Genomic DNA, 14,342 nt, shown 5'->3' with positions numbered 1-14,342 from the left:
TAAATTAGTAGTAGTACATCTACCTAAACAAAAAACAAACAAACAATAAAAAAAAACAACCTGTGGGGGTCAAAAAGTAGGTTATCACTAGGTAGACTTGCTTGGCACAGATGCAGACTAATAAAGTATGACAACGTTTAATAAACTCAAAGCCCCTACCGTTATACCACAGCGATGGAAGAACCCTACAGATCGCCAACTCTTATCTCACTTACGTTTTATGACGGACGTTTTGCGTTTTCATTACTTTAGCTACAAAATCTATCACAGACGAAATTATTTCTTTGCTTATTTAAAAAATATTTTGATACATTTTCAGATTGAAATAAAACTAAAAATCATATAAATACTTAAACGTTTGTTCTTGTGCAGTCTATCTGACGTAAGGCCGTCGTCAGTTAGTGACGCTGCGTCTCTTTGTTGGCTTAGCAGCGGCGACGTTTTGTTGTTATTTTCGCTGCAGCTGAAAAACAGGCTCGGATAATTTTGGTTTACGTATTGTTCCACAATCAACATTTTACATACAGTAGCGCGTTAGGTGTGCTTGTCATAAGTTGATAACCACCCCAGGAATGGACTCAGACGAGGGTTACAACTATGAATACGACGACGAAGAGGAGGAATGTAGCGAGGACAGCGTCGAAGAGGAGCCCGAGGACGACACCCTGGAGCTCGGAGAGGTGGAGTTGGTCGATCCCGTGGTGGCCGGTGGTGAGCGAGACGAGTGCAGCGAGACTGGTGGAGGTGGCCACGGTCCCGGGGACGAAGATGAGGAGGACTACCGCTTCGAGGTTTTAACTGCCGAACAGATCCTTCAGCATATGGTGGAGTGTATCAGGGAGGTCAACGAGGTCATCCAGGTAGGTATTTTGGTATGTCAGCGATAGGAAAGACCGGGGTCCTGGTTTGGGCGAAGCGTAAACAGGCCATGGACGCTAGCTTATCGGCTAGCCTTCAAGGGGTAGTTTACTTGCTGGAAGTTGGCAGTTTCAAAACTGAAAGGATTCCAGCAAGTCTTCCCTTTTTCAGTGTAGCCATTCTATCATGGGTAAACTGAGTTCGATACGAAGGTGTCGATAATGTTAAATTTGTAAATTAAAATAACAATTTCCCTACGGTTTCGGTTCCAGGAAGTAGTCTAATCCCTATTGAGAAGTTGGCAGCAACGTTTGCTAAGCTAATTGCAGCTTGCAAGTTAGCTAGCTTGCTAACTAGCCAACTTAAACCGTTAACCTAGCGCCTTGATGGATAACGTTAAGCTGAAGGTCTTGGTCATAGAACTGGATAACTAACTTTACCTGCTCATACTAGAGCATAACTGGAGTGTGTAAACAGCGTAATGTAATCACTACGATGCAAACTTTGTATGAGATGGTGGCCGGTAACGTTATTTTAATGCTGAAAGAAAGGATTGGCCATCGCGCATGTTAGCAAGTTCCATGCTAGGTTACATATGTTAGCGTTAACAAGCTATCCTAAGATGACATCCCAAAAAGTTTGGATGCGCCACAGGAAGACTTTATAATCTGCACACGGTTAAAAGCTAAAAATGTAAACTCATTGAAACCTATTGGTTTAAGGTTAACTTGGGCCTTCATTTCCTTCCACATAAGTAACGTTACAGAACAGAATTAAAAGTCTTGACAGGCGTGTCAATGTCTTCGATTTTAAGAAATGGCGTTCCATTTTCGTTGTGTTCTAAAGTGCCGGTAACATTATTTCACCATATACCGTTGCAAGCTCCAAAAATAAAACGTACTATGGCTACCGTACAACTGCATGGTAGTCGTTTCTACCGTAGAAACACCTGACAGGGTGATTCTCCTAGGTATAGTATTAAAGTCTAGCTACTTAGTTTTCAGGGGTTTGTCACAGGAACGAATGACTCCTACAATGTCAATTCTTACATCTGTTTTCCTAAATAAACAGCGCCATGCCAATCATTTGGATAATTCACTTATATGTATCCATGGCTCTAGTGAAGGATCAAGGATCACTGTCTTTTCTTTCTTTTCATATTACATAGAAAACCTTTAAATCAGAACAGGAAGAATGCATGTTATTTTCTATAAATAAGGTATATCTAGCCGTTTCGCCTAAATGTTAAGAACAAGTTTCAATAAAACTCAACAGTTCAACAATACCAAAAACTACAGCCTTTAAGACTTTCATTAAGATAGGACTTACTGCAGGACCTCTGCTTTAGACTTTATCTGTTAATTAAACAGAACCTATCATACTTGTTGATATCACCAGTTACCATTACATTAGTACCAATCAAGATTGGTTCGCGTGTCTGGGCTTCTGTCTAAATAGAAAGTATTTTAGTTGTGTTTTTCAACTGTGGTTTTCACTCTTATGCATACCCAGTGGAACAATGGACATACAATCTTAATTAGTCTAGGTGTGCAATTGCTCACATTTCATTTGAGCTTTATATGTGTGATCATGGTATAAAGTGCCTTTTTTTTTTAACTCTCCGATTTGCCATGTCATTGCTAATGTTTTGGTGCTGAACAGGAGTTATGAGTTATGTGAAATCATATTGCAAATGAAAATGGCAATTTGAATTTACAGAGCTGATTTCTGTTCTCTCAGACAGAAATCAAGATTTTTGCATTAATCAAGCAGACTAATGGTATGCTTCGAATAATCTTCCTACTAGTAAATTGGAAGGTTTTTGTTACAAATTTGAGGAACCATATTTGTTTTCAATTAATGTAGTATTTGCAAATAAATTATACTTTCAATCTAGTCCAGTTGCAGTCAGTGTTGCACTTCAACCACTTAGTTTTTTGGTTTATGGTGTAATAAGTAGTCGCAGATTTGCTTCTGAGAAGTATTCAAACAGCAAAACTATAAAAAATGCATTTAGTTTTAGTTTAGTTTAGTATTCTTCAACCCTTCATTACCTACTCTTAGGGAACTACTGTGAGAAGAAAAAGGAAAGCTCCTTCAAAAATAGTGATTTCTAAGGGCCTAATCAGAATGCATTCAAAATGCGGGGCGTCCTGCACAGCCTTGTTTTTGTTAAAACCAACAAAAATTTTAAAAACGTTTATAAACATTCATAATTTCTCAAAAAATCTCCATTATAAATGGACGGGCGGAAGCTACCTACTGGCTTTGAGTGAGGATAAGAGGCTGTTCCCATATAGATAAATAAACACAGAATTGGAGATCAGTGTGGGTATATGAGAAAGATAAGGGAGAGATCACGGGGAGTACAATCAGCTCATTCAGAAGCTTTGCCTGGGTGATGTTTGCTTCCACAACTTATTTTAGGATAAGTTCGGTCAGTCTTTCAATCTGGAGTTGAATTTTTTTCAGCTGGTGGTGTCATGGAAAAACCAAGAGATGCAAAGAAAAGCAACGCAGTCTACTGCACAAAAGCAGTGCACAAACACTTTAATCTTGTTGAAAACTATTACAAAAAAGCCACTGCTGGGTGCTAAAATGCATTCTGTCTGATTGGGGTGTAAGTCTGTTGCTTGATTGGTAGTCCCACTTATATACATGGTTGGACAGTGAATTGTAAGGTCAGGGAGAATATTTGAAACTGTATCTTTAGTAATTTTTAAATTACTTAATTTCCATAACTATGATCCTGACATAGGGTTGCACTTAGATTTATTCATCCCCCATTGCAAACTAGGTGTGTTGGAAAAAAATTACAAACTTTCAGCTCTTTGCAATGAACAAATCATACGAACAAATTAAATGGCTCAACACAACCAATGTGACAAGTAGTCCTTCCAATGTCAACACAAAATGCAACTTAATTACTATTGCAGTCTCAAAATTATTCAACTCCTTTGTGACAAGCATCTTCGGTACAATGTATAGCACTCTTACACAGTTATGACCTGCTGCAAACGTGATGCATCGCCAGACAGCAGCTTCTAGCAGCATTCCTGAAGAATGTAGGGCCATCCCTATAAACAATGGCCTCAAGTTCACTTTTATCCTTGGATTTGCATGTTGCAAACACTTTCTTTAAATCCTACAAGAGATTTTCTCTGTGGTTCAAGTCAGGTGGCAGTGACAGTCACTTAAGAAGGTTCTAGGACTTCTTCTGTAAACAACTCTTGGTAAACTTTGTGGTATGTTTGGGATCATTGTCCTGTTACAAGGCCCAATGATGCCCAGGCTACAACTTCAGTGTGATGATTTCTCCTAGGATGTCCTAATACTTGAATAAATCCATCTTGCCTTCCACACACTATAGGTTTCCAGTGCCAGAGAAAGCAAAGGAGTCCCAGAGCATCCCTGAGCCACCACCATGCCTCACTGTAGGCAGGGTGTTCTTTTTAGTATGTTCTTTATTCTATTTCCTCCAGATATACACTGATCAAGCATAACATTATGATCACCTGTGCAATGCAATGTGATCCACCTAGGGGGGCGGAAACATTAGAACCACTGCTTCTTATAACTCCAATATCCACCTGGACCTCAATAATAAACACATTATTATCACCTTTCTGACAGTGTCAACCTAAAAACTGAGAAATTCTAATATTGTAAAAGTAGAATTTATGGCAGAGCCACTGCATCGGATTGCGTTAAATTGCACAGGTGGTCATAATGCTATGCCTGATCAGTGTACTGCTGATCCATAGGCCCAAAAGGACTAATTTTAAAAGGTTTTAATTGCTCAACAGAACAGAATCCCAAAGCATCTCTGGCTTTATATGATTGTGAGCATATTGGACCTGACTTTACTTGTACTCATGGGTTATTATTGGTGTACATTTTAGAGTGCTTGTATGAAAACTTAACATTTAGTATGCACCTGTGCAAAATGTATTTGTTCTATTTTAACAATATCTGGCAACTAATGAAGCCTTTGATCAGGTGTGCTTGAGACCTAAACTGATATACTGAAAGTATGTGCTCTTATGAGGGGGATTCTATTCAAGGGATTAAATTATTTAGAAATTTCAGTAGTCATTAAAAGTTGCATTTTGTGTTGACTAACAGAACCAATTTTTAGTTTGTTGAGCTCTTTTAATTGTTCTTGTTTGATTTGTGACAGCTGAAAGTGTTACAATTTAACCAATACATATAGATTTCAGTGGGGTTTGAATCATTTTGAGTTCAACTGTAATACTTGGGCTAAATAATCTAAAAGTCAAAAATACTTGTACCTGTCTCTTGTTCCAAAAAGACTTGTAATAGGAGGCAATTGTGGAAATTAATGAGCTTTTAATGTCAATAGTGCACCCAATTATAGGTTGTTGTTATAGTAATTATGTAAATAAATGTGTGTTTGTTTGTTTTTTCCTGATGAACTATTTCTTATTCCTTCAGAATCCAGCAACAATAACACGCATCCTTCTCAGTCACTTTAACTGGGATAAAGAAAAGCTCATGGAAAGGTAAACGTCTCTGAATTACATTTTTGCCTACCTTAATTTGCCAGCTAATAACAGCTTTTTAAAAATGTAACAAGCATTTGTTTCCTTTTTTAATCTTGTTTTATACAGGTATTTTGATGGTAATCTGGACAAGCTTTTCTCAGAGTGTCATGTTATTAATCCAAGTAAGAAGCCTCGGATCCGTCCTCCAGTCAACACTAGATCATCGGCACAGGACATGCCATGTCAGATCTGCTATCTTAACTTCCCCAACTCTGTGAGTCCCACATTTGCAAAGGTCCAGGTTGTGATTTTTATGTAGTTACTAAAGCTGTGTCTTGACTTAATAGCCAAGTGGATATTTAAAGCACATTTTATCCTGCAAAGTGCAGATTCCTAGCTAAGGCAATAACACAGAGTAGTTTTCAAGTTTTCAGACCCACCTAACAATCCTCTAATCATAATATTAATTTAAGAAATTATCTAAGAGTTTGTGCACTGTTTAAGCAACTTGAGCAAATGTCATCGCATGCCAAGTAAAAGTATTATTTGAACTGTAAATTCTTCTAAGGGACAACTGTGTCCGATGTGGTACACTGTGCATCATGTTTTTATAGCAGTGGTGTACCATTTCAAAATATTGTTTCTCAGAATTGGTACAATTTGTGTTCCTTCTTGACAAAGACACTGATTGTACACACACTCTCTGGCCTAAAAAAAAATCACAACCTGGATTTAAGTAAGCATTATATTGGATAATCACTGCAGTGATTAATATGTCTCAGCTGGCAACAAGTTATTAAAGTTATGAGTCGCTACTTGGAAATACTGAATCACCAGGTTTTGCCATCACTGGACATTTTTCTTTCTGTATGGCACTGACATATTTGAAGTTGAAAGTGCCAGTATTAATCGGGCTAAACTTGTAAATGAGTGGTCTGGAGAACATGAGATCATTTTCTCACATGGATTGACCATCGTAAAACCATTAAGAATCTTTCCTATCCGTTGGAGAAGACTTTTGGAGAATCACACCACTGTGATCAATGCCAATCCTCAATACAAGATCTTGGTGAATAATTATTGAAATTCTGGATAGACATAGATTTTGTGACATAAGCTTGAAATGATGCCTAAATGCATGTTGTGAATAAAGCTAAAGGTAGCCCAACAAAATAATGGAGTATGTGACTTTGCCAGGCAGTGTATTTTACCTTTACTCAGAGTTGGGGGTCAGATAAAGGTAAATGTGGTCTTAACTGTAAGATGCCCATTTGTATTTTTCAAGGGTAGCAGTCAGTAATTGTTTTAAAATAAAATGTATCAGTTTTACTTATAAGCAATGTTTTACTAATCTTCAGACTGCACTCATGGTAGAAAACAGGTGAAGGGTGAATAGGTGAAGGGAAGAGGTTGTGTTCTAGCAACATGTGACATTGTCAGACAGAAAGCTACATAATCCATATTATTTTGAACTGTAATATTTGTTCATTTAAGGCTATATCTCACTCAAATATTGATTTTGTTAAGATGTTTATTTAAAAAGTGGTTTTGCTGATCTGGATGGTACTTTGCCCCCATTGAAGCTCTATACAGGCCTGTTCACCAAAATTGCCAGTGCTTATTGTGATGGTTTATTTGTCATATTGTCTTACAGTTTTTTACTGGCCTGGAGTGTGGGCACAAGTTCTGCATGCAGTGCTGGGGAGATTATTTGACCACTAAAATCATAGAAGAAGGAATGGGACAGGTAAAGTGCTTTTAGGATGTCAGTCCCTGATCAGTTTAAGCCTTTGAGTTGCTGTCAGATTGATCCTTTTCCTTCTCTGTTGTCTCCCCAGACTATTTCTTGTCCTGCTCATAGTTGTGACATTTTGGTTGATGACAACACAGTCATGTGAGTATTTGTGCCTGTGTTTATTTTGATGTCATATTGCATATTGGTTAAATTTTTTACATTACATATATTTTCTTGCAACTGTACAATGCTACCACTGAGGGCTACAGTAGTTTTAGTATTTTGTGTGCTTTTAATATATTGTTGTATTTCCTTGATCAAATGAATAGTGGGTTTCTCTTATCAATTGTTACTGTAGGCTGCTCTCTATACTGTTTTAAAGGGCTCTCCTTGTACAAGGCAAGGTGTATATAAAAAATTTTTTTTGCTGCAAAAGAGGGGTCACACCAGTAACTATAGGCATGGGCTCATATACTTGTAACAAGTAGATTGGATAATGTTTTGCAAATGAATGTGTGTACTTTTTTTTTTTTCAATTATTTAAATGAGTTCCTTTTTCTAGTTTCCTCTAGTTTTTCTGGGATGTGAAAATCTAAATGTATTTTAAGTTCTATTTATGCACAAATCAAGAAATATCGAAATGGTTGACAAATGTTCGATTGCATGAGCTTTGTCCAGCTGTTTTAAAATGGATGATCAGATATTAGCTGAGAGGGCTAGTGTTTATTCTGAAGACACGCTATAACATTTGTGCCAACGTAATTATGCAACATCTGTTGATGCTACTCCAATAAGGAAGACAATTATAAGACAACTGTTTCTTTTCTTATTGTTAACATGCTATAACCTACACCACTCAACTACTTTGCTGTTGCACAAGAGGGCTGTAGTGACTAAATTCACCAAAACCAGGCATGGATAAGATTTTTATTATTATTTTTTTAAGGTTATTCAAAAATAAGGTGGTATTTATTTTACCCATTGGAAGTATCACATGTGGAAAACTGCAACTTTGTTCTGTTCTTTTTTTGGGTATTTGTTATTCAAATAAAGATTAGTCAATGGAAAGAGTAGAGGCACAGTGCTCCAGCAACACAGGTTTAAAAAAATAGCTATACCTATTTTTTCATAACATTAGGCTTATTACTTATGGCAATGGTTAGTTTTGACCAATTTGATTGCAATTGGCTTAAATAGCCAGTTAAATCAGTCTGCTGACCTATTGTTTTGGCTCTGTTCTGTTCCACTTAGTAGCTTGCACCTCAACTTGTTTTATGAAATTTGAATTTTACTTTGCTACTTGTGAAAATGTCAAGTTATTTGACTTCTCTTTCATATGTTGTTGCTTCAATGGCTACATTTTGTTGTTAAGGCTAATAAATGGTCTGAATTTTTTTTTTTTATAGGCGCCTCATTACAGATTCAAAAGTGAAGTTGAAGTACCAGCATTTAATTACCAATAGTTTTGTAGAGGTAAGCTATGAGGTATTTTTTTGTTGTTGTTGTTTTCTTCTCATCAATAATGTGTAGAAAGTGAATCGGAGTTTGATTGAGTTCTTATTTTTTAGTGCAATCGACTGTTAAAATGGTGCCCTGCACCAGACTGCCATCATGTTGTCAAAGTCCAGTACCCAGATGCCAAGCCAGTTAGGTGCAAGTGTGGCCGTCAGTTCTGGTAACAAAGCTTATTTTAAAAAAACATTTAGAGTCTATTGTCAACTGACAGCAACAGTACATAAAGTTGACTCTTAAGCTTTAAAAGTAATCATTAAACAATTCTGGAAGTTATGTTATGCCTCTTTTTTTCTGCAGCTTTAACTGTGGAGAGAATTGGCACGATCCTGTCAAGTGTAAGGTAAGCAAGGGGGAATGTTTTATCACCTACAGAAATGCCAAGTAAATTCTAATGAGTGAGACCTGGTTTAAATTTACGTTTGCCATGATTATTCCTTATTCTTATTTTAATAATTCTGTAGTGGCTGAGAAAATGGATCAAGAAATGTGATGATGACAGTGAAACTTCAAACTGGATTGCAGCAAATACTAAGGTATAGAATGAAAGTAGTCTTCAGTTTTAGGCACTTTCCTGGTTCAACAATTAAATTTAAATAGTGGAAGTACTGAATGCTGCTTAGAAGTTCTACCAAAAAACCTGCTAGCATTAAGTGAATTTATTCATAATTTCAAAAATGTATACGTCTATTTCTTTTTTTGTAAAGGAGTCCTTAAATAATTTTTCCTTACAGGAGTGTCCAAAATGCCATGTGACCATTGAGAAAGATGGTGGCTGCAATCACATGGTATGTCGGAACCAAAACTGCAAAGCTGAGTTCTGCTGGGTCTGCCTGGGTCCATGGGAACCCCACGGCTCAGCCTGGTAAGAACTAAAGACTTGTACAGTAAATTACTTCTGCCATGTTGGATTATACTTTAAGTAGGTCTGCAATGTTTGAAATGAAAACAATTAAAATACTGAGACAAAATATTACTTGTCATATGTTAAATGTAATTTAAAAATGACAGTTTGTCTAATTTTCATCTCTGACATCTGCGGTCCTACATAATTTATGCCAGAAATCTTCAAAATTCAAAATACTGTTTTGAAATATGGTGTTTAACATTGTTGATGATTGTAACATTTCAGGTACAACTGCAATCGCTACAATGAAGATGATGCTAAGGCAGCCAGAGATGCTCAAGAGGTAATAAAGTTCCATTATCAGGAAATCCCGAAAAAAGTTTGTGATTTGATAAATGCCACAATAATATTAACTCGATTATATAATAATGTAACGCACACTAATTAATTTAAGAGGTGGCAACTTTAATAAGGTCATCTGAAACACTAGTAATGGTAACTATGGAGGCTACTCCCATTTGCTTGAGAAGGACAATTCATACTTTTTAGCTAGCATAAACTAAGGCTAATAAATGTACATTATACTTTTTTTTTTTTTTTTTTTTTTTTTTAAATGGGGTTAGTTATTGCACATCAAGGGTAGTTATCTTACTTAAAATTCCCCCAGGGAACCCAGTGAATTTGAAGAATTATAGCCAAGTAAAATGGAGTTGAGCATGCCCAAGCTAACACAAGTTCCATGCTCTGCACAGCGCTCTAGGGCAGCCTTGCAGAGGTACCTGTTCTACTGCAACCGCTACATGAACCACATGCAGAGCCTGCGCTTTGAGCACAAGCTTTATGCTCAGGTCAAGCAGAAGATGGAGGAGATGCAGCAGCACAACATGTCCTGGATTGAGGTGCAGTTTCTGAAGAAGGCTGTGGATGTGCTGTGCCAGTGCCGCTCCACACTCATGTTCACTTACGTCTTTGCCTTCTACCTCAAGAAGAACAACCAGTCCATTATTTTTGAGGTATGATAAAAGGGAAATTGTTGGATCAAATGACATAAATGTGAGCAGATGGTGCATGACATACAGTCATGTGCAAAAGTTGGTACCCCTTCATTTGAAATGCCAAAGACTAAAACAAAGAGTCTATTTCATCAACAGAATATTTAATGCACAGTTAAATAAAAACTTTTGCACTTTTTAAATTTTCAACATTTTACAATAACTTTTATACACTTTGACCAGTTTAATTATTTCTGATGATCAAAGCATGTGTACTAGCTGAATGTTCAACATTAGTAGTTTAGGTTAAGCGTTAAGTTTGCGTCCCATCTATATAAAGTTTCAATATATGTAAACTTAACCCCAAAATTAATTTAATAATGTTGCACATTCAGCTAGTACAAAATCATGTAATTTCACTCGTGGCCATTTCAAAATAAGAGGGTACTAAATTTAGCACGATTGTAAATAACAAGCTATTTTAGATTTTGGTATGTTTATAAATACCAATTGCAAAACAGTATTGTTGGATGTGTATCTTGACACACTACCATTCAGCCCAACAACCATAATGCTAACTGGTGGCTTTAATATAAAACAATATTATTAACTAATAAATGGCGATGTATAATTATGGTAACCATATAAGGTGGTTAAAATCAGCTACACCTTTATCAACAGTGGTCTTGGACCCCTTTTTTTTTATTATTATTAGTCTATACATTTTGCCATGATAACCATAGAAGCCAAAATATCCCAGCAATATAAACAAATTATTCAGTTCAATATTTCACTGCAGAACTGTTCCAAAGACAGAAACCGAATTGGAGGGCAACATTCTTAAAAAGTTCAGGGGACATTTCTATAGACAATAGGGATTTCAGTCTTTTAATCTGTGCTGCAATGTAGATTAATTCTTATAAATCAAATGTTTGGTTTATCAGAACAACCAGGCAGACCTGGAAAATGCCACTGAGGTGCTGTCTGGCTACTTAGAGCGGGACATCTCCCAGGACTCCTTGCAGGATATTAAGCAGAAAGTACAAGATAAGTACAGGTCAGTTAAGGAAGGTTCAAAATCATTGTCTGCAAGTGTTGTTTGTGTTCTTACTAGATTTCCCTTGTGTCCATAGATATTGTGAGAGCAGGCGAAGAGTGCTGTTACAGCACGTGCATGAAGGCTATGAGAAGGACCTGTGGGAGTACATTGAGGATTGAGGACACGTCCCAATGCAACGGACTCTTGAGTATCTTGACAAACTAGAGCGCTGATGCAATTTAACAGGGCAGCACGGGCCTTCTGCCGCCTCTCCTTTGGCAAACCAACCACTTTTGCATCATTTTTTTTCCTGGATTTGTTAAAAATCTTCAAAGTAAATTATATTTAAATGAAAGGTAGAGTAATAAAAAGAGTGTACTACAGTATTGTTAGAAACAGAGTGGAGTCTTGAGAAAGCAGAAAGTCCATCTTAAACAGATACATCCTTTTGGCTTGTATTGTAACTAGGGCCGGGCGATATGGCCAAAATATTTCAAGTAGTGTGGAAAATTTGCAGTTTACCTAATCAGTTTATTCCCCAAAAAACAATTCAAAAATAGATTTATTAAAACTATGCTGTTATCCTTTTACATATTGTAAACATTGTGAAGTATAACACCAGGAGCAACTGTGCAACAACAAAAAAGTAAAAAGTAACCTACCTATTGTGATTGCTTATTGGGCACTAAATGCTTCCAAAACACAGGTGACCTCCATTCTGTAATGTCACTAAATGCATCCAAAATGCACTGTTAAAGTACTAACAGGGCTAATGCTACAACTTCTGTGTAGGTGCAGTGTTACTTAATGTGATTCACAAAGACAAGTAAGGGGGAGAAGAGCTGCACTGTCTGCCATTTCCATATCATAGCGCTAACGTGACTAACTTTCATTGGTATTATTTTTTTCATTTTCACCTGCTGCAGCCATCAATGTGTTGACAAGCAAAGCACACAATTACAGGTGTCTGCAAGGAAACAGTCACCTTATCCTTTTACTGTTGCAACTCCAGAGAACTGGTGGTGCTGCCTTTTGAGCAACAGGAAAGGCAGAAAAATGTGTTGTTTTGTTTTTAGTTTTTTCTATTGTTCAAAAACAAAAATTAATTTAATTTGATATATCGCCCAGCCCCAGTTGTAACATCTCCCCTATCTTATTTTTCAGTTTTTTGCTTGTGAATCTTTTCTGTTTTTGAATTTTGACTTTTGTTTTTCCTATTAGTGTGAAAATGTTTTTAACACAGCTTTAATTGTCCTGGCCATGTCTGCAATATGTGGTGAGATCCTTGTCTGGGTGGCTGAATGTTGATAGGCTGATTGCAAAGGGGCAAAGACATTTCAGGGGGGGAAAGAAGAAAAAAAAATCAATAGAACAAAATAGCAAGTCTGTATTTTTCAATTTGTAAATAGTCCATATGCATGGAAGAGCAAAAGTGGCACGTGTTTGCATAATTTTGAAATATTTATTCTTTACCAATATTGACAAAAGTGTACTTTTGCCATGTAGGTTGAGTCTGTTTACTCCCTCCATAGTGGGGGAGTTTGGCGGTCTTTTGCAATAAGGCATTCGCCCTATCATCCTCAGTCTCTTCAGAGAAACACAAGTTACACCTTATCAGTAACTGTAAGGAGGGCCTGATAGAATTTCTTTTAGTTGCAATGTGATCAGATAAAGACTCAATGAAAGTGCACGGTCAAGTTAGAAAACCAAGCAGGAAAAAGGTTTACAGTTCAAAGGTAAGGAATGGCCCTGTGTACCCTTAGTCTAACCTTTTGCTGTACCCTTCTAGTTGTTTTTAGAAATGTTAACGTATAAGAACATTACTAATTATTTGCAAGAGCCAAACTGAGTGACATTCACTCTATTTTTTTTTTTCTTTTTTTTTTTTTTCCCCTCCCTCACTTTCCTGACATGGCTTGAGATAGCCCTCTCAAAGCTCAGCTTGCACCTTGGGGATTGAATGAGGGTAATAGAATGTACTGACAGCATCACTTTGTAGTGCTGCTAATTGGGCTGGATCACTCATACAGGGTCAGGCATTTGCATCATTCTTGCAGGGAATACTTGAATGGGATGGGGGCTGATGGTGGCAGCACCTCTTTGAAGAGATGTCTTGCCTTGCAGTGGGACTAAATATTGCTTTAAACCATGCTTCACAGTTGGATGTGCGTGATCCTTCGGAAGATGAGGAATATAGGGCAAACTTCTAAAGGTCGTAGGACTGTTTTATAACGCTATTATGCTTTTGCATTAAAGACTGTACTTTTCGCACAAGGGTTGAGGTTGAGGATTAGACATTGAAATGTCAGTGCCCCTCCAGGTTTTTTTTATTGTTCTGTGTGGTGGTGGTTGCTCTGGTTGTCAAGCTCTCTGCTTGTAAATGCTCATTCATGTCTTTGCAATATGGCAGTCTTCAGAAGATTGACTGGAGGGGACATGAATATACAGGCACTGATGCAAGTCGGACGAAGACACCACAGTGTCAACCGTTATTAAAACACACCCTTTGCCCCAGTTTCAGATCTTTGGGGAATTCTCTCCCAAATGCTTCTTATGTGTTAAAACTTATTTTATCCTAGCAAATTATAACTGTATTGTTTATTTGAATAAATGTCATGAGAAATCTCATTTTTGGGAGTACTGTGTGAGTCATTAGAGTAGGCTTGGTCTCACATTATTTACCCAAACATTCATGATGCATTTCTGCGCTGTGTATTTTGCAATGTAGTGTACTACAGACCTCTGCAGAGCTGTGTCTTCCAGAATGGTGTGGATTTAATTTGCAACTCTCATTGAATCATTTTAATTTCAAGCAAAATGCTTTTTGCACCACGTTTACTTGCAGATTGTATGG

General features: G+C 37.1%; 1 protein-coding gene across 1 annotated transcript; it reads left to right on the top strand.

Moving 5' to 3' along the window:
• The first annotated feature begins 402 nt into the window (after positions 1-402).
• arih1 (ariadne ubiquitin-conjugating enzyme E2 binding protein homolog 1 (Drosophila)) lies at positions 403-14,116 on the top strand. Its single transcript, XM_067502630.1, has 14 exons — positions 403-860; positions 5,314-5,381; positions 5,490-5,637; positions 7,018-7,110; positions 7,202-7,257; positions 8,505-8,571; positions 8,667-8,773; positions 8,911-8,953; positions 9,075-9,146; positions 9,345-9,475; positions 9,743-9,800; positions 10,210-10,470; positions 11,394-11,506; positions 11,583-14,116. Exons 1-14 carry the CDS (start codon positions 573-575, stop codon positions 11,665-11,667), a joined length of 1,590 nt encoding a protein of 529 aa, XP_067358731.1. The 5' UTR covers positions 403-572; the 3' UTR covers positions 11,668-14,116.
• The last annotated feature ends 226 nt before the right edge of the window (positions 14,117-14,342 follow it).

The sequence above is a fragment of the Channa argus genome, chromosome 4 (genome assembly GCF_033026475.1).
Source record: "Channa argus isolate prfri chromosome 4, Channa argus male v1.0, whole genome shotgun sequence".
Classification (NCBI taxonomy): Eukaryota; Metazoa; Chordata; class Actinopteri; order Anabantiformes; family Channidae; genus Channa; species Channa argus.
The sequence above is the reverse complement of the archived record's forward strand: the minus strand, read 5'-3'. Positions and strand labels throughout refer to the sequence as shown.

Coding starts and splice junctions, on each gene's coding strand:
- arih1 (XM_067502630.1), top strand. CDS start 573: ATGGACTCAGACGAGGGTTACAACTATGAATACGACGACGAAGAGGAG. Junction 5,638..7,017: donor ATCTTAACTTCCCCAACTCT/GTGAGTCCCACA, acceptor ATTGTCTTACAG/TTTTTTACTGGCCTGGAGTG. Junction 10,471..11,393: donor ACCAGTCCATTATTTTTGAG/GTATGATAAAAG, acceptor TTGGTTTATCAG/AACAACCAGGCAGACCTGGA.